Consider the following 19,378-nt stretch of genomic DNA (forward strand, 5'->3'; position numbering starts at 1 on the left):
CCCGCTTAGAGGGAACACTGCTCATAATGTGCATTAATGCAGTAATTCTGTAAAGAATATACAGGAAGTATTTACACATTGAGAGTTCTGCATTGAATATCATTTTATAAATGGATCTAATAAGCATGTGAAAGGGGTAGCATGTGGAAATTTTGCCATCTACATTAAGCAAGTATGTGCTCCATATTTTATATACAGTATGTTTGTGCCCACGTCATCAAACATATGCATGCTTTTACACTTGTGATCTGTTACTGTATAATTTGCTCGAGAGATCAGAGTTGCTCTTTTTGTGTGTGTGTACAAAAATGAATCTCACCACTGCAATACTCCACCGAGAGCCTCCTTGAGTTCATATGTCCAGGGAACATGTCAAGATTCACATGGAAGTTATTTTTAATCAAGCCAGTGGCTACATTTTCATAGTCTCTGGTTCCATTTGTTGGTGCATGAGGATTTTTTGTTTCTCCGTGTATAATACAAAATAATCACTTGATACAAAGACGCACATGTATTAGAAATGTTAGTATCTATTTTCTCTTTCACATCAAGCTTTTCTCTATGTGAATAGGAATGTCTGAAATGACCACAAATTCTTTATTCTCTACGATTATTTTCTTTATTATAATACAGTATAGTCTTAATATACAAACTTTGCTAATCAGAGAGACTCCTTGGTGATATAATCGCATCACCATTAAGTTGCCATATATTTCAAGCAGAGCCCATGCTTTTCCAGTATGTGCAGAAATTTTTGAACCTAGTTTCCTGCTTGTGGTCAGGTAGACCGTGTTTTTCTTTGCAGCTGATACTCCTTCATGCACCCCTCATTGTGTCACCATTAAGAAGTACAAAGCTTCTCTTCCAGTTTTCTGGCTTCACATGCTGCAAGGAAGCCATTTTCTGTTACCCGAGATCATGGTTTTCCAGTATGTGTAGTAATTTTTGAACCTAAGGACCCTCTTTTTTAGCAAGGGAACTGTTTTTGATCTTAGACGCCCATCAAAAATTACAAAGACTAGGGGACACCCAATGAAGTCATGGGGAGTTACTTTTAAAACCAATAGGAAGAAATATTTTTTCACTCAGAGAATAGTTAAGCACTGGAACATATTGCCAGAGGATGCAGTAAGAGTGGTTAACATAGCTGTTTTTAAGAAAAGTTTGAACAAGTTCCTGGAAAAAAAAAGTCCATAGTTTGCTATTGAGACAGACATGGTCTAAGTCACAAAAACCCACCTAAACTCACCAGATAAGCACTGCAAACACATAAAACAGACCCCCACACACTACCCCAGTGATCACCAACCCCCACACCCCCATAAAAATTTTATTCACAACTTTAAATTTCAGCCTCCAGACCATCATCACCTGGCCGCCTGGCATAGGAAAGCCTAGTCATCCAGCCTAGAGGCAGCTTAAGTCATCATGGGAGTGAGTTAGGGACCCATGGAGAGGAGGACCCATGCCCATAAGCCCCTGTAATGACTGCATTGATATTTAAACATGTGCACTGCCCTATACACCCCCAAAACCCTTTTTGACTGGCATAAAAGTGGCTCCTGCAGCCATAAGGGCTATTGGGGTGGTAGATACACTGGGGGATTCTGGAGGTGGTTGGGGGGCTCACTGTCACCTATAAGGGAGCTGTAGTGAGGAGAAGCCATGGCACCCTTTTGTGAAGTTCACAGCAGTACCCTGTAAGGTACCCCACTATTTAGGTGGCATGTCTGGGTGTGCAGTCTATCACTTTGCAGATCCCTCCCACGTCCAACAGGGCTTGTTCTTGGCATTTTGGACTTGGACAGAAAGTTGGATGGAAATGTGGTATAAAGATGGACAATTTAGCGGCTTGGACGATCTAATCGGCAGGACGTATAATTAGACGATTTTCGAAAGAAAAAAAAGTTGGATGTATCTTTCGAAAATGTGTCTTAGGCTCTTTTTAACTTTGGATGACTTGCGAGATGGACGCAAACGGACTTAGATGTCCCTTTCGATTATGCCCCTCCACCACACTAAATGGTATTGAATGTCTCACCTTCTCCACTAGTCACACCAGAAGCCTTACCTTTGCCCTGATCTTCAGCCTCAATCTTCCCCATGAATGCCATAGATAAGTCATCAGCAAGATAGTTATCTCTCACCAACAAATCACCATCCTTTGGCAAACTTCAACTTTACAAACTACCCCAACATAACTGGGGCACCAACTGACTTCATAACAATATCAGACCTAGTCTTGGGTTTGTTTGGGCTTTGTTTGGGGGTTTTTTGTATTTTAAATTTCAATTTATGGTGCCACATATCCATGCAGGAGAACTAAAAGCCACTGAGAAGGGACCAATGAGAAGAGCTGCACCTGAAGTTTGGTGGTGTTGTCTCTAACTCATTATTTTGTTTTTGGTACATAGGGATTGAGATGCACCAGCGGTTATCAAATATTGAACGGAACTGGCCTTATTATTTTGGATTTGGTTTGCCACTGGCATTTCTCACAGCAATGCAATCCTCCTATATTGTCAGGTAGGACAAGCATGTCAATGATTTTTATTTATCCCCCTTGTGCCTAACTTATTTGCCTGGTTTTCATCAGGGAGTCGCCACGCCAAGCTTATCTTCTTATTTAGTAGAATTTATTCTATACTTTTCAAAATAATTTCTGTGGGTAAAGCATTGCTTTAATGCACAGAAATAAACTTTTAGGCCCTTTTATTTTATTTTTTTTAACAGGATGCTTTTTGTGAAAAGTCCAAAAAGACACCTATTTTATAAAGGCAACATAGATGCCTGTGTACCTTTATAAAATAGGTTCCCAGAAACAGCTCTAATAACACACACATGCCAACACACAAATTTGCACCTGCTACAAAAAGGTGTACATTTGTGTGTGTGTAAAATCTATCTTATAAAATATAAACATATGTCACCGCTCTTGCTCTGCCCCACCATAACTACACCTCTGCAAATGCTTCTGGGCAGATCACATAAAAGTAAGTGCACACTTTCCATGCACTTTTATGTGTATATGCAGGTGCACAATTTTGTAAAAGTCCTTTTCTGCTTGTAAAACCAGCTTTTCACACAGAAAAAGCTTTATAAAATTACCTCTTTATTAAAAAAAAGTTGTGCATCAGACTTGAGCCAAGGCATTCCTGGTGATGGGAATGGGGAAGAGCTTGAATTTTCATACATACGAATACTTTTGAAAACTGCATTTATGTGCAAACATAATCCAGCAAATATAAGTGCATACATTTCCTGGGGTAATTATCAAAAGAGACGTATACAAACACCTTCATTTTGAGATTTGGTGACGTTCACATAGAGAAAACTATGGGCTCCTTTTACTAAGCTGCACTAGTGTTTTTAGCACGCACTAAAGATTAGCGCGTGCTAACCCGGCGCTACACAAAAAATACTAACGCCAGCTCTATGGAGGCGTTAGCGTGTAGTGCACGTGGCAATGTAGCGTGCGCTAAAACCACTAGCGCAGCTTAGTAAAAGGAGCCCTATGTGTACTTTTTGCACATAATTGTAAACTTAATCCTGAGAGCTGTTAAGTCTGGCTTTTCTCTGGCTGGTCTTGTTATAGTACTGTCAAAGATTGTGAACTCTAAACATATTGACATTACATATTCTTAACATAGTATTTATGTTTAATTTAAACCAGTCTGTGTTGGGCAATTAAAAGGGTATAAACTAAACAATTCCATATTTTTGGAGAGACAATAATTGCAAAGTATGAACAATAAGACTAATTTAGAATCAGTGTGTAAAACAGTAAGTGAACATCTAATTTCCTAAACACAATTAAATGGTTCATTAGAATCAGGTATTTAAATAACTGGATAACAAGTTACCTTGCGGAATAAATCTCTTGAGTATGGGCATATGTAAAGGTCTTTACCAGAAAAGTTGGTGAGACTGCATCATAGAATAAAAAAAGATTTCAGAGGTTCTACAAAAAAGAGTAGTTGATGCTCATTTGTCTGTCCGAGGTTACAAAACCATTTCTTGTTTTTTTTCCAAGGAAGTTCTTAATTGAAAATGACCAAAAAAGTATTGTGTGTGAGCTCAGGAAACCTCAATAGTTTAAGCTTAACATAGCAGTGTAACTAAACTACTACACTCAGAGCACATCAAATAAAAATAATAGTAAAGCATATTGCTATCTTACCAAGATCTAATAACCATTAAAAAAAAAAATAAATTCCCTCTCCCCTCACCTAGATAACTACTCCGAGCAACTAAAATTAACAATATAGATTATTTTAGGGAGTTCATAATTTATCCCAGGACAAGCAGGCAGCATATTCTCACGTATGGGTGATATCACCGACGGAGCCCCGGTACGGACCACTTTAAAAGTGCATCGCCACTTTAAGTCTTTAGAAAGTTCGTGATAGCCCGAACCAAGCATTCACGAATGCCTTCCCGCCCGACATAGGGTGCGCGGTCCCTCAGTTTCTTAGTTTCTGCGGAGCTAAGAAGACGTGTTTTGTCAACAGCTATTGATTTCTCTTTTTTCCGCTGCCTTCCCGCAGCTTTCTGACTTTTAGTCAGTTTTTATTTTCCTTTGTTTTATTTATTCTTTTTCTGTTAAAAAAAATTTTACTTTTTCACTTTCACGGCTTCGGCCCAGTGGGGTCTGTTCCTTCTCGACAGCCTCAGAATTCAATTTTGCCAAAGCCATGTTTCCTTCAATGTCCCGTCAACAAACGGGTTTTAAAAAGTGTGGACGCTATGCTCACCCCATTTCCATCACTGATCTGCACCGTTGGTGTCTCCAGTGCTTGGGGCCTGAGCACCAACCTGAATCTTGTTCTCACTGTTTATCCCTCCAGAAAGGACTCTGAAAAACTGTCTAATTCAGTAGCGCCTCATCTTCGGCGTCACAATGGAGGGTGATTCGACACCGATACCGACGTCGGCGGCACCAATTAAATCAACACCGTACCATACGACATCGGTGGATCTATCGTCGGTGTCGGATGTTCCAGTGGGTAAGCTGGCTAAGAAGCCTTCCCCCACCACTTTGGGTCCTCAAGTCAAACCAACAGTGAGCCAAATCCTGTCGACTTCGAGGAGACCCAAAAAACGCTCGGCTCCAATTTCAGTGAGTGCCTTGACATCAGCCTCCTCATCACCAGTGCGCAGAGCCGCACCGTAGGTACTGGCAAAAAAGCCAGCGGTACCGGTGCTTTCTCTAAAGCAGCAAATTAAAGAATTGCCGCAGGAGGAATTGAAGGAGAAGTTACAACTGCTTCTTCTGACTAAGTCGACACCGACTCCTCCAGTGCCAGTCAGGTCTGAGCCCTTAACATGGGCAGTGCCCTTTCAGGAGTCTCCATCGGCTAAGGAGCCGGTACCGGTTGTTACTCAACATCGTTCATCTTCACAGACATGTCCTGAGATGGTGTCGGTCAGATCAGGCAAGGTCTTGAAAAAATGAAACATCTTGAGTCTTCCACACCCAGTGCTCGACACCGACCCCAAACAACTCAAGATCCAGATCTTTAGGGAGATTCTGACCAGGAACCCTTGTTATCTGATGAGGATGATTCCTCAGGGGATGATTCTCAACTCTACTCTTCTCAGGGACCTGCTCTCCAGTCAGAAAAATCATCTTTTTCCAAATTTCTCCGGGAGATGTCAGAGACCCTCTCAATTCCCTTAGAAGCTGACTCTAAGAAATCTAAGGAGTTTTTAAATGCCTTAGATTATGACCAGCCACCTAAGGAGTTTCTTAAACTTCCCCTTCATGACATCTTAAGGGAGACTTTTTACAAAAACTTAGAAACTCGTCTTTCCATCCCTGTGGCTCCTCTATAGAGTGGTTCCCATTCTATAGTCTCAGCTTCCACATGAATCTCTTCTAGTGGAGTCAACCCTAAAGAAGTCTACGGGGGACAGTGTTTATGCCTTGGTACCTCCTGGCAGAGAAGGGAAAACCATGGACCAGTTTAGCAAAAGACTGTTCCAGAACACTATGCTGGCCAACCGGTTTGGCAACTATGCTTTTCATTTTTCCTTTTATTTAAAGCACTTAATTAACTAGGTTGCTATATTTCACAAATATTTACCTGACTGTAAATTACCGTATTTTTCGCTCCATAAGACGCACCCTAGATTTAGAGTAGGAAAACAAGAAAAAAAAAAACATTCTAAAAAAAATTGTGTACTAACATATACCAGGCTCTGCACCCAGCCCCTCTCACTTCCTGCCAGGCTCTGCACCCAGTCCCACACTCCTTGCCAGGCTCTGCACACTGTCCCCCCTCCCCTAATTATAATACGATTTTTTCCTTTCATTATTCATATACACAGCAGATATAAATTCTCAAAACTGACACATTTCGATCACTAAATTGAAATTAAAATAATTTTTCCTACCTTTGATGTCTAGTGATTTAATTAGTTCCTGGTTGGACTTCCTTCTGACTGTGCATCCAACATTTCTTTCACAATCCAGCCCCATCCCCTTTGGGTCCAGGTCTCTATCTCTCTTTCTGCTGTTTACCAACCTCCCCCCCCCCCATGTCCAACATTTGTTCTGCTTTCTTCCAGGTCTTTCTCTGCTTCTTTCTCCTTCCTTCCTCCCTCCCTGGTCCAGAATATTTCCACCTGTCTGCAGTCTCTCTCTCTCTCTTCTCTCTATACCCCCCCAAGTCCAACATCTACCCCCTCTCTTCTGCCTCCCCTTTGTTTCAGGTTTCTCCCTCTCTCTATCTTCCTTCTGCTAACATTTTGAGTCCTCCCTTCTCTACCCCCATCTGCCCTGTCTTCAAGTCTTTTTCCTGCCCCTCCTCAAGGTTCCTTTCTGTCTCTCTCCCCCTCCCCGGTGTCTAGATCCAGTGTCCTGCCGGAGCCCTCACGATGGGTGGGGCCTTACCTTCACTGATTCCTGCAAAGTCGTTGTCTCCGGCTCCCAAACTGTGCTGGGTTGAGCTGGGATGGGTGGCAGAAGCCCCTCAGAGTGCAGGGCTGCAGCTTCTGCCCGGGCCCGAATGCATGCTCTGGAGTTGGCAGGCTCTCATCGCCTCCCCAACAGTTGCTCTTCTTGCTCACTATCTGGGGCAGGAGATCAGAGGAGACACAGCTCTCCTTTTCTATCGAGAGGTTGTTTTCCGATGTTGTGACTGACACTGAGCTAATTATGGCAGCCTGCAGAGTGAACCTAGCAGGCTGCTGTTGGCCTCCGAAGCACATTTCCTATACCGCGGTCCCGCTCCTACTCTGATGTCAGGGTAGGGACCGCGGCAGAGGCAATGTGCTTCGGAGGCCAATGGCAGCCTGCTAAGTTTATTTTGCAGGCTGCCGTAATTAGCTCAGTGGCGGTCACAGTGCGGAAGACACATCTCTGTTGGGTGTGGGCAGCAGCTTAGAGGTAAGACCCCCCACTGCCTGTTGCAAGCCTAATTAACTTTAAAGGGGGAATCCGGAGGACGCTTTGGGGGAAGAACCATGGGGGTGGAAGGAGACGTACATAGATGGATCAAAAATTGGTTGGCGGGTAGGAACAAAGGGTAGAAGTGAAGGGCCACTACTCTTGACTGGAGGAGGGTCACGAGTGGTGTTCCGTAGGAGTCGGTACTCGGACCGCTGCTGTTCAATGTATTCATAAATGATCTAGAAACGGGGACGAAGTGCGAAGTAATAAAATTTGCAGATGACACCAAACTATTTAGTAGAGTTGGGACTAAAGAGGACTGTGAGGATTTACAAAGGGACCTGAACAAACTAGAAGAGTGGGCAAAGAGATGGCAGATGAAGTTTAATGTAGAGAAATGTAAAGTCTTGCATGTAGGAAACAGAAACCCAAAGTACAGCTATTCGATGGGAGGGCTGGTAACGGGTGAAAGTACCCTAGAAAAGGACTTAGGGGTAATAGTGGACAAGACAATGAAGCTGTCGGCACAGTGCGCAGCGGCCTCTAAGAAGACGAATAGAATGCTAGGTATTATCAAGAAAGTTATTACAACCAGAACGAAAGAAGTTATCCTGCCGTTGTATCGGGCGATGGTGCGTCCGCATCTGGAGTACTGTGTCCAATATTGGTCGCCGTACCTTAAGAAGAATATGGCGATACTCGAGAGGGTTCAGAAAAGAGCAACGCGATTGATAAAAGGCATGGAAAACCTTTCATATGCTGAAAGATTAGAGAAACTGGGGCTCTTTTCCCTAGAGAAGCGGAGGCTTAGAGGTGATATGATAAAGACTTACAAGATCATGAAAGGCATAGAGAAAGTGGAGAGGGACAGATTCTTCAAACTTTCGAAAACTACAAGAACGAGAGGGCATTTGGAAAAATTAAGAGGGGACAGATTCAGAACCAGTGCTAGGAAGTTCTTCTTCACACAAAGGGTGGTGGACACCTGGAATGAGCTTCCAGAGGGTGTGATAGGACAGAGTACGGTTTTGGGGTTCAAGAAGGGATTGGATGATTTCCTGAAGGAAAAGGGGATAGAAGGGTATAGATAGAGGATTACTATACAGGTCCTAGACCTGATGGGCCGCTGCGCGAGCGGACTGCTGGGCATGATGGATCTCTGGTCTGACCCAGCAGAGGCACTGCTTATGTTCTTATGACAGCCGGCGCTTACAGACACTAGGGAGAGCCGTATTTGGTGCGGGCCTTTAGAAAGGTTCATCGGGATGGGGTGTTTAAAAAGAAAGTATCTTCGCTGCATAAAACGCACCGATATTTCCACCCACTTTTCAGCACTTCATCTCTGACTTACTCCAGCTTCGTAAGTACCTGGTCCGCTCTATTTATGATACCTTTGAGCTCTCCTCCGCGCTGCAGCTATGTCAGAGGTCATGCGGCATCTAGCCTGTCTGAGAGTCTTGGAGCTTGATGTCAACCATCGGGATTGGTTGGCTAATGCACCTTATTTGGGGGACGAGCTTCTTGGGGCCTCTTTAAATGCGACCACTCAAAAATTATCAGACCATGAGACCAGGTGGGATACTCTCATAAAACCTAAGAAGAAACCTCCACCTTCTCGTCCCTTCAGACAATCCTCCTATCAGAGACGGTTTGCTGCAAAGCCTATTATCCCAGCTCCGTCTCAACAACAACAACAACAACAACAGCAACCATGTCAACAACAGAAACAGCAGGCTGCCCCTCCAAAATCCACACAGCCTTTTTGACATGTTTCTTCAGAGGATAGTCAGTGTCACCATTCTTCAGCCTTTGCCTCAGCCCATCGGAGGCCATCTTCAGTTTTTCATAGGTCATTGGGAACTTATAACAACAGGGTCCTCAACATCATTCATCAGAGTTACTCTCTCAATTTTCAAACCCTTACTCCGGACCAACCTCCAAGCAAGTCTGCTTTGGACCCTGCACAGTCCTCCCTCCTTTTGCAGGAGGTTCAATCCCTTCTCCTGATGAATGCCATCGAGGAAGTTCCCCTCAGTCAGCAGAAGCAGGGATTTTACTCCTGTTACTTAGTCCCCAAGAAGACCGAAGGACTGAGACTCATCCTGGATCTCAGAGCTCTCAACAAATTTCTAGTCAAGGAGAAATTCAGGATGCTATCCCTCGCCCTGCTTTATCCTCTCAATCAGAATGACTGGCTATGTTCCCTAGATCTCAAGGAAGCCTACACACATTCCAGTTCATCCGGCTTCCAAGCAGTACCTTTGCTTCCAAATCAATCGATGTCATTACTAGTACAAGGTTCTTCCCTTCGGCCTGGCATCTTCTCCCAGAGTCTTCACGAAGTGCCTGATTGTGGTGGCCGTCTCTCTCCAATTACATGGCCTTCAAATCTTTCCTTATCTGGATGACGATCAAGGCTTTCTCATCTCAGTAAGTGGTTCAAGCAACATCTCAGACCATTTCTTTTCTCCATGTTCTAGGATTTGAAGTCAACTTCCCCAAATCACATCTCATTCCGACTCAACGTATGCAGTTCATTGGGGCAGTTCTAGACACCATTCTCATAAGAGCGTTTCTTCCTCCAGATCGCCTTCAGGCTCTCATCCGTCTGTGTCAGCAACTGCATCCTCTTCAATCCATCTCTGCAAGACACATGATGGTTATTTTGGGCCACATGACTTCCACTGTACATGTGACACCGTTGGCAAGGCTATATCTTCGCACTCCTCAGTGGACCCTTGCTTCTCAGTGGTCTCAAGCGATGGATCATCTCACAACATATATCTGTGACATCATTTCTTCTGCAGTCACTTCAATAGTGTGTGACCTCTTCCAATCTCTCCAGAGGTCTCCTTTTTCACTTGCCCCCTCATCACAAGGTCATCACGACGGACGCATCCCCTTATGCCTGGGGGGCTCATATGGATGATCTTCAGACTCAGGGTCTTTAGACCGCCAGGGAGTGGAAATTTCACATCAATTTCCTGGAACTCAGAGCAATGTTTTATGCCCTCAAGGCTTTTCATCATCTCCTATGCCCTCAAGTCCTCCTCCTTCGTACAGACAATCAAGTAGCAATGCACTACTTAAACAAGCAAGGAGGCACGGGCTCTCTCCTGTTGTGTTAGGAGGCCCCAAAAATCTGGACTTGGGAGACAGCTCATAATCTATTCTTGAAGGCTGTCTACATTCAAGGGGAGAAGAATTCCCTAGCAGACAACCTCAGCAGAATTCTTCAGCCTCATGAATGGACTCTCAACTCTGCAACTCTCCAGTCCATCTTTGCTCAATGGGGCACTCCTCAAGTGGACTTGTTTGTGGCTCCTCACATTCACCAGTAGCCCCAGTTTTGCTCCAGACTTTACTCTCCTCTCCATTTGGAAGCAGATGCATTTCTCCTGGATTGGAGGGGCATTCCCTCCAATTCCTCTCATGTTGAGAACTCTGTTCAAGCTCATAGAAACATAGAAAATGACGGCAGAAAGGGGCCACAGCCCATCTAGTCTGCCCACACTAATGGCCCACCCCCTAACTACCTCCATGAAGAGATCCCACATGCCAATCTCATCTTTTCTTAAAATCTGGCACGCTGCTGGCCTCAATTACCTGTTGTGGAAGATTATTCCAGCGGTCAACCACCCTTTTGATGAAGAATATTTTCTGGTGTTGCCATGAAATTTCCCACCCCTGATTTTCAACAGATGCCCTATTGTTGCTGTGGGTCCTTTAAGGAAAAAGAGATCCTCTTCCACCTCGATACGGCCCGTGACATATTTGAACGTCTTGATCATGTCTCCCCTCTCTCTGTGTTCCTCGAGTGAGTACAGCTGCAACTTACCCAGTCGTTCCTCATACGGGAGATCCTTGAGTCCTGAGACCATCCTGGTGGCCATTCGCTGAACCGACTCAACGCTCCGCACATCTTTTTGATAATGCAGCCTCCAGAATTGTACACAGTATTCCAGATGGGGTCTCACCATGGATCTGTACAACAGCATTATGACCTCGGGCTTACGGCAGACGAAACTTCTACGGATACAGCCCATGATTTGTCTAGCCCTGGATGAAGCTTTCTCCACTTGATTGGCAGTCTTCATGTCTTCGCTAATAATCACCCCCAAGTCACGTTCTGCTACAGTCCTTGCTAGGATCTCACCATTTAGGGTGTAAGTCCTGCATGGATTTTTGCCGCCAAGAGAGAAGCAGCCACCATGATTCTCATTGCTCCACGGTGGCCCAAGCAACATTGGTTCTCCCTTCTACTTCAACTCAGCTCCAGGAAGCCCATACCTCTTCCAGAATTTCCTATTATGCTCACTCAGAATCAGGAATCACTCCTACATCCCAACCTGCAATCACTACACATGACAGCTTGGTTTCTCTCGGGCTGAATCCATCTCACTTACATCTTTCTCAGCCTGTTCGTCAAATTCTTGATGCATCCAGGAAACCAGCTACTCAGCAATGTTATCAACAAAAGTAGACTCGGTTCTCTTCCTGGTGTCTTCTTCATCATCATGATCCAACTTCATTATCAGTGGATTTGGTGTTGGATTATCTGCTTCATCTGTCTGATTCTGGCCTCAAATCTTCATCTGTCAGAATCCATCTCAGCGCTATTACAGCTTTTCACATGCCAGTCGAGGGGTAAACCTCTTACTGCTCAGACTTTGGTCTCCAGATTCATGAAAGGACTTTTTAATGTGAAACCACCTCTCAAGCCTCCACCTGTTGTCTGGGACCTTAATGTGGTCCTTTCCAGTTTGATGAAGCCACCATTTGAACCAATGCCCACAGCTCATCTTAAGTTTCTCACCTGGAAAGTTGTCTTTCTTATTGCTGTCACCTATTGCTGTCACCTCTGCCAGGAGGGTCAGTGAGTTACAAGCATTAGTAGCAGATCCACCCTTCACAGTTTTTCATCATGATAAGGTGGTTCTGCGTACACATCCAAAGTTTCTTCCGAAAGTTGTCACAGTCAATTGTTCTACCAGTGGTTTTTCCTAAGCTTCATTCTCATGCTGGAGAAACCACTTTTCATACTTTAGGTTGTAAATGGGCTTTGGCCTATTACATTGACCGGACAAAGCCACATCGAACATCTCCCCCCAACTTTTCGTCTCTTTTGATCCATATAAGTTGGGGCATCCTGTTTCTAAAAGAATGATTTCCAACTGGCTGGCTGCCTGCATCTCGTTCTGCTATGCTCAGACTGGACTGGCATTGGAGAGTTGTGTCACAGCCCACAAAATTAGAGCTATGGCAGCTTCTTTGGCTTTCCTCAGATCTATTCCCATTGAGGAAATATGTAAAGCTGCCACCTGGACCTCATTTCATACATTCACTTCTCACGATTGTCTTGAGTCTTTCTCCAGACAGGATGGGCACTTCGGCCAATCTGTATTACAAAATTTATTTTCCTAAGGCCAACACTCCCACCATCCCATTTCTGTTAGCTTGGAGGTCACCCATACGTGAGAATATGCTGCCTGCTTGTCCTGGGATAAAGCATAGTTACTTACCTGGACAGCAGGCAGATATTCTCACAACCCACCCACCTCCCCAGGTTGGATTCTTAGCTGGCTTATCTTAACTGAGGGACCGCGTGCTCTACGTCGGGTGGGAAGGCATTCGCGGTTCAGGCTATCGCAAACTCTAAAGACTTAAAGTGGCAATGCACTTTTAAAGTGGTCCATACCGGGGCTCCGTCGGTTACATCACCCATACTTGAGAATATCTGCCTGCTGTTGCTGGATAACACCTGTTACGGTAAGTAACTGTGCTTTTTTCAGTTCTGTACATTAGGGCTGAGATGCAATGCAGAGGCTGCAGAAACCTCTAGAAATTGAACCTCCAAGAAAAGAAGATTGTTCTGCTTTTGAAGTTTTTTGACATATTAATGAAAGAGAAGGGCCGATATAGAATGACTGAGCACTCCTATAGTGCATCTTCTATGGCAGTGTTTTTCAACCGGTGTTCCGCGGCACACTAGTGTGCCGCGAGATGTTGCCTGGTGTGCCGCAGGGCCGCCGGGCCCGGAGCTGACAGGGGGCCCGAGGCAGGGGCGCCAGTAGCTCGCCAAGGCAAAGTGAGTCGATCACCCAGGACTCACTTTGTCTTGGCGATCTAATCTATCGAGCCGATAAGTCTTCTTCTCCCCGACGTCAATTCTGTAGTTGGAGAGGAAGTTCGGGCCAGCCAATCGCTGCCTGGCTGGGCGGAACTTCCTCTCCGATTGCACAATTGACGTCAGGGAGAGCATGCGTCCGCGTCGGCTTTGGGGCCTGTTATCCATTGGTGGGTCCTGTTCCCCGATGGCAGCGGCAGTGGCAGTGGCTTGGGGAACGGCAGGGAGAAAGAAAGAAAGGGGGCAGGCAGGGAAACGGAAGGAAAGAAGAGAAACAGAAAAAAAGAAAGAAAGGTCAGGGAGAGAGGAAGAAAAAGTTGGGGGAGGGAATGAGGTGTGGAGGAGAGAAAGCATACAGGCTGATAGAAGGGAAGAAAGATTGGATGCACAGTCAGAAGAAGAAAGTGCAACCAGAAATCACCAGACAAGGTAGGAAAAATGATTTGATTTTAAATTTAGCAAAGTGGAGGCAGTATTACCACAGTTTTCAAAGGAATTTGCCCAAATAACTTAATAGTTAACTGGGTAAATTCCCAGAGATGAAAACTTCCCTTCACTTACTATGCACAGTTCTGAATTTATATCTGCTGTCTATATTTTACAATATGGTCACCTTTTACTAAACCGCAATAGTGGTTTTTAGCGCAGGGAGCCTATGAGCGTCAAGAGCAGCGCTGGACATTCAGCGCAGCTCCCTGCGCTAAAAACTGCTATTGTGGTTTAATAAAAAGGATGGAGGGTATATTTGTCTATTTTTGTATGCTATAAAAACCAAATACAGAGAGAGACTGAGAGCTGTTGACGAAGAGCTACGTGTGTGTCTTTCTTCGATTCCAGCCAGAATATCAGCTTTGTGTTCAGCCAAACAGGCCCAGGTTTCGCACTGAATAAAGTATTTTATAATTTTTATAATTTTTATTTCGTAATAAAGTAATTATAAAATACTTTCTTTGTGTTTATTTGATTCCTATTCAAGAGAATTACTTTATATATAGTCAATATAAGCAGAGAGTTAAATTTTTTAACATTTTCTAATGGTGGTGTGCCTCGTGATTTTTTTCATGAAACAAGTGTGCCTTTGCCCAAAAAAGGTTGAAAAACACTGTTCTATGGAATAGAGGGATTATGTGAAAGGGCTCAGGGCTCCTATTATTCAGATTTTCTCATGATATTATTTTGTTTTGATCATTCTGATTTGCTTCTCTCTTCCCTTTGTAGTGGCTGTCTGTTTTCTATACTTTTTCCACTTTTCATCATCAGCGCCAATGAAGCAAAGACTCCTGGGAAAGTGTAGTAAGTACTGAGCAAGCATTGTACATGTCTGGAGAACAGCAGCAGGGCAAAGATGCTATGAAGCTATGTGCATGTCTGAAGCTGAAGCATGAGATATGGATATACACTTTACTCTAGATCAGAAGGATTAAGTGAGACGATGCTCAGAACTCTGGCACTATAAGGAACAATGACATGAACTAATAATCCCCTATCTGGAACTATAGAAGTCTCAACATATGCTTAAAGACTTCTATTTTCTATTTACAACATATGCTCAGAGACTCTAGGAATAAAATCCCCATTGAAGGACTCGCCACCCAGTCACCGCATGTTATTGTTGTTAGGTGCCATCGACTTGTGCTTGAGGTCTACTGACTTGATTAATTGTGGATCTAAAAAGAAATCGGTTTTGTGCTAGTCCGGAAAAGTCCTCCAGTATCATCCCCATGGTTGTTTTCAACGTGTCCAGCCTTCTGATTGTAGGTTGCCCTCTTCGCCTGATTCATTCGATCTTCTCAAACATGATGTCCTCCAGTGATCTCTCTCTTCTGATGGTGTTACCAAAATAAGACAGTCAGCTCATAACTTCATCATTTGGACTTCAAGTGACATAGCCGGTTTGATCTCTTCCAGAATCGATTTGTTAGTTCTTCTGGCGATCCACGGCATGCCTAAAGTCCTTTTCCACTATTTTATCAAATCAGTATCAATATTAAAGGCTATTTTCAGACCGGACTTCAATAGTGCTTACATTAAATCCAATACCAGTCTTCATAAGTTAAACCATTTCTCATAAACTGTTCACTATCCTCAGAGGGCTAAAGAATCCCATTGGTTCATGTGAATATTATCACTGAACCCAATCGTCATAGGATCAGTAATTTATGTATATTTATATATCTTTTTTATTATTTTTCTTTTAATTTTTTTAGTTAGTCATATTTTTCTTATATTTCAAAACTTTTTTGATTATTTTTTTTGATTTTTGATTTTATTTCTTATATACCGCTATACCAGCCACTTAAGGGGAGCACCTCTACTGACATGCACATGTTTCAAGTAAATCCTTTCGTCAGGGTTGAGGCTCGCGTGGCTATTCTAAAACAAAAACAAAGATTTTATATTATTCTAAGCCATGCAAGGATATCAAGAATTTAATCCCACCAATTTAACTCTAACCAAAATATCCAACCTAGCCAAGATCTAACTATAGATATAGTCTTGTATTTCAAAACTTACTATCGTGCTTTTCCAAAAGCCACCCCTCTCCATAGGGTATCATGGTTTTGGCAGCGTCTGTCGTCAGTTCCGGTTTATGTAACAAAGTTCAAACCAAGTGCTAGTTTGTGGAGTATTTCCTCCCTTCTAGTTGCTTCTTTGTTTACAAAAGAGCCCAGGAGATTGAAATCCTTTATAACTTCTATTCAATTGCCTTCAAGCTCAAAATCTTCAACATTTTCCATGTTCATGATCTTTGTCTTGTTTATGTTCAGTTCTAATCCCATGTTATGACTTTCAGCTTTGAATTTTTTCTCAGTAGATAAAGCATGTCTTCTTTGCTGCTGATGAACGTTGTATCATCTACATAGCGCAGGTTTATATTTCGTCCACCAACTTTAAAACTAACACTCTCTTCTTCCAAATTTGCTTTTCTGAAGATGGTTTCACTGTACAGGTTGAACAGGTAAGGTGACAAGATGCATCCTTGCCTGACACCATGTTTTATTGGAACCCAATCAGTGTTGCCATATTCAGTTCTCACTGTAGCTTCTTGATTTTCATATAAGCTCTCTATCAGCTGAGTTATGTGTTTGGGTAGTCCCATTTGCACTAGAGTTCTTCATAGTTTATTATGATCCACACAGTCAAAGCTTTGCTATAGTCGATGAAGCAAAGGTATCTTTGCTCTTCTCCAATATCCATCTAACATTGGCAATAATGTCTCTTATTCCTCGACCTTTTCTGAAACAAGCCTGAACTTCGGGTAGTTCTTGCTCAATGTATGATTGGAGCCTTTGTTGTATTATTTTCTGCAATATTTTGGAATTAAAGCATGTGGAATTAATGCAGTTGTTCTGTAGTTGTTACAGTTCTTGGCATCACCTTTCTTCAGTATAGGTATGAACAGTGATCTCCAATAGGTTGGCCATGTTTTTTCCTTCCAAAATAATAATAATAATAACTTTATTCTTGTATACCGCAATACCATGGAAGTTCAATGCGGTTAACAATAGAAGAGACTGTACATTTACAGCGATGATACATATTACAGTGTTGTTACATTTACAGAGATGTTACATAAATAGCAGTATTAAAAAGGCATATACTAAAGAAGAGACTGTACGTATACAGCGAGGTTACATGTTATAGCGGTGGTACATTTACAGTGATGTTGAATGTGAGGCAGTGAAAAGGCAGGGCAGTTAGATAAAACAGAGATTGAGAAAGAGAGGCCATAGTGGCTTGGGAGGGGGGCGTAGTCAGAGGGAATGGAGGGATGTCGAGGTCAGGAGGGTGCAGGGAAGGAGGGAAGGCAGCGTTAGCGGAATTTGTCGAAGAGGTAGGTTTTTAGTGACTTCCTGAACAGGTGGTAGGGCGGGGAGTTGGAGATGAGGGCGGTTAGGCAATTGTTCCATTTGCCCGCTTGGAATGCTAGGGTTCTATCAATGAATCTCTTGTAGAGGCAGCCTTTTAGGGAGGGAAAGGTGAATAGGTGGGCGTTTCGTGTGCGGGAGGGGCCTGCTATTTCAAGGTGCTCAGACAAGTATATTGGGGAAGATCCTGTTAGAGTTTTGAAACAGAGGCAGGCGAACTTAAAGATGATCCTTGCCTCTACTGGAAGCCAATGGAGTTTGGTGTAGTAGGGGCTAACATGGTCGTATTTTTTGAGATCATAGATGAGGCGGACAGCCGCATTTTGGACTGTTCTAAGACGTTTGATGGTATTTTTATAGGATCCCAGGTAAATAATGTTGCAGTAGTCTAATATGCTTAATACCAGAGATTGAACGAGTAGACGGAAGGCTTGGTGGTCTAAGTAGCGTTTGATGGTGCGCAGTTTCCAGAGGGTACAGAAACATTTTTTCACCTGGGCACTGGTATGGTCATCGAAGGTTAGGGTGCGGTCCAGGATGACTCCAAGGATTTTTATGGTGGGTAAGATAGGGTAATCTAGCCCATTCAGTCTGAGGGAAGTGTTTGTTAATTTGTGGTTGGGACTCGCTAGGAAGATTTTGGTTTTTTCAGAGTTCAATTTTAATTTGAGTTTTGAGGTCCACAGTTCTAGCTTGGTGAGGATAGATGCGATGAGTTTTTCCGTTTCTAGAGTGAGTGAGGTAATGGGAACAATGATGGTGATGTCATCTGCATATATGAACGATTTTACTGTTGACTTAGTCGAGTGAAGGCCATGCTAGCACCTTTTGAGCCTTTTATTAATTCAATTGGAATACTGTCAATACCAGGTGACTTGTTTTTTGATAAAGCTTTAATTGCTGCTATGGCTTCTTCTTTTAAAATATCTGGCTCTTCTTCGGTTTCAGTTTCCAGTTCAATTTCCCCATTGTTATCCTCATTGCCTTGTTTGTTTCATCGCATATGCAAATAAATTTTTGATTTTTACTTTTTTTGCCCTGTCCTTCAAAAAATAAGTCTCTGATTGTATGATATAAATAGACAATAGAAGTCTTTAAGTGTATGTTGAGACTTCTATAGTACCAGATAGGGGATTATTAGTTCACGTCCTCAGTTTTCATTATATCCCGCAGGGGTGTCCAACCTTTTGGCTTCCCTGGGCCACATTGGCCGAAAAAAAAATATTTATTGGACCACACAAACGCTGCAGCAAGACAGAGGAGGGAGCTGGCAAGACGGTAAACACCCAGGGGCAGCAGAGGAAAACACTGCATCACCCTCAACTGGGGCCACACAAAATACTTCACGGGGCCACATGCAGCCCTCGGGCTGCAGGTTGGACACCCCTGTATTAAAAACAGGTTTGGCTAAAAGGAACAATGCCAAAAAAATCTTTCCCAATTATCAATGCTAATATTATGCAAATCATGCGTGCACTGTTATTTGCTGAGAATTGGGAAGTTAAGGGTGAAGACCATGCGTAGTGCATGCACATAAGAATTTTGCAATAAGCAGAATTCTTGTGAGCATGTTCGGGGGAAGAAATGATACAGTTGGCCTCTTCCTCGCTCTCTGCCATGGTCACCACCAATGTGTACGAACCCATGGGCTGTGTGGTTTCCAGACCCACCCAACAGTTGTGAACCCCCTTCAAACTACAGAATTTCATGTACATGATTGGAATTGTTCCAAGCAGAGGGAGCATTCTGTGGTCAGCCTTCTGTCCCTGGTGGACCAAGGAGAGGGTGGAGGAGTGACTCCTGCTGGGGATGGGTCATTCAGTGCCTCCCACCACCCATCACATGCCCTCCTGTATCCAGCAGTGGCAGTGACAACATTGGCTGTGACTATCACACCCCAATGCCAGCTCTGAGTTTTCTGTTTTAGGGGACAAGGTTTTTGTGCATTGTTCCTTTGGACATTAGGATGGAATACCTAATGACCCCTTT

The 19,378-nt window shown here is 43.4% G+C and overlaps 1 protein-coding gene across 3 annotated transcripts in view; it reads left to right on the plus strand.

Moving 5' to 3' along the window:
• Positions 1–19,378, plus strand: part of EI24 (EI24 autophagy associated transmembrane protein) — a 66,427-nt gene that overhangs the window by 38,109 nt on the left and 8,940 nt on the right. For all 3 annotated transcript variants that reach the window (XM_033917453.1, XM_033917454.1, XM_033917455.1), the window contains exons 9-10: positions 2,415–2,526; positions 14,739–14,813. In XM_033917453.1, the coding sequence (XP_033773344.1) occupies positions 2,415–2,526; positions 14,739–14,813 (187 nt within the window). The remainder of the gene's footprint in view (positions 1–2,414; positions 2,527–14,738; positions 14,814–19,378) is intronic.

This window comes from Geotrypetes seraphini, chromosome 13 (assembly GCF_902459505.1).
Source record: "Geotrypetes seraphini chromosome 13, aGeoSer1.1, whole genome shotgun sequence".
Taxonomy (NCBI): Eukaryota; Metazoa; Chordata; class Amphibia; order Gymnophiona; family Dermophiidae; genus Geotrypetes; species Geotrypetes seraphini.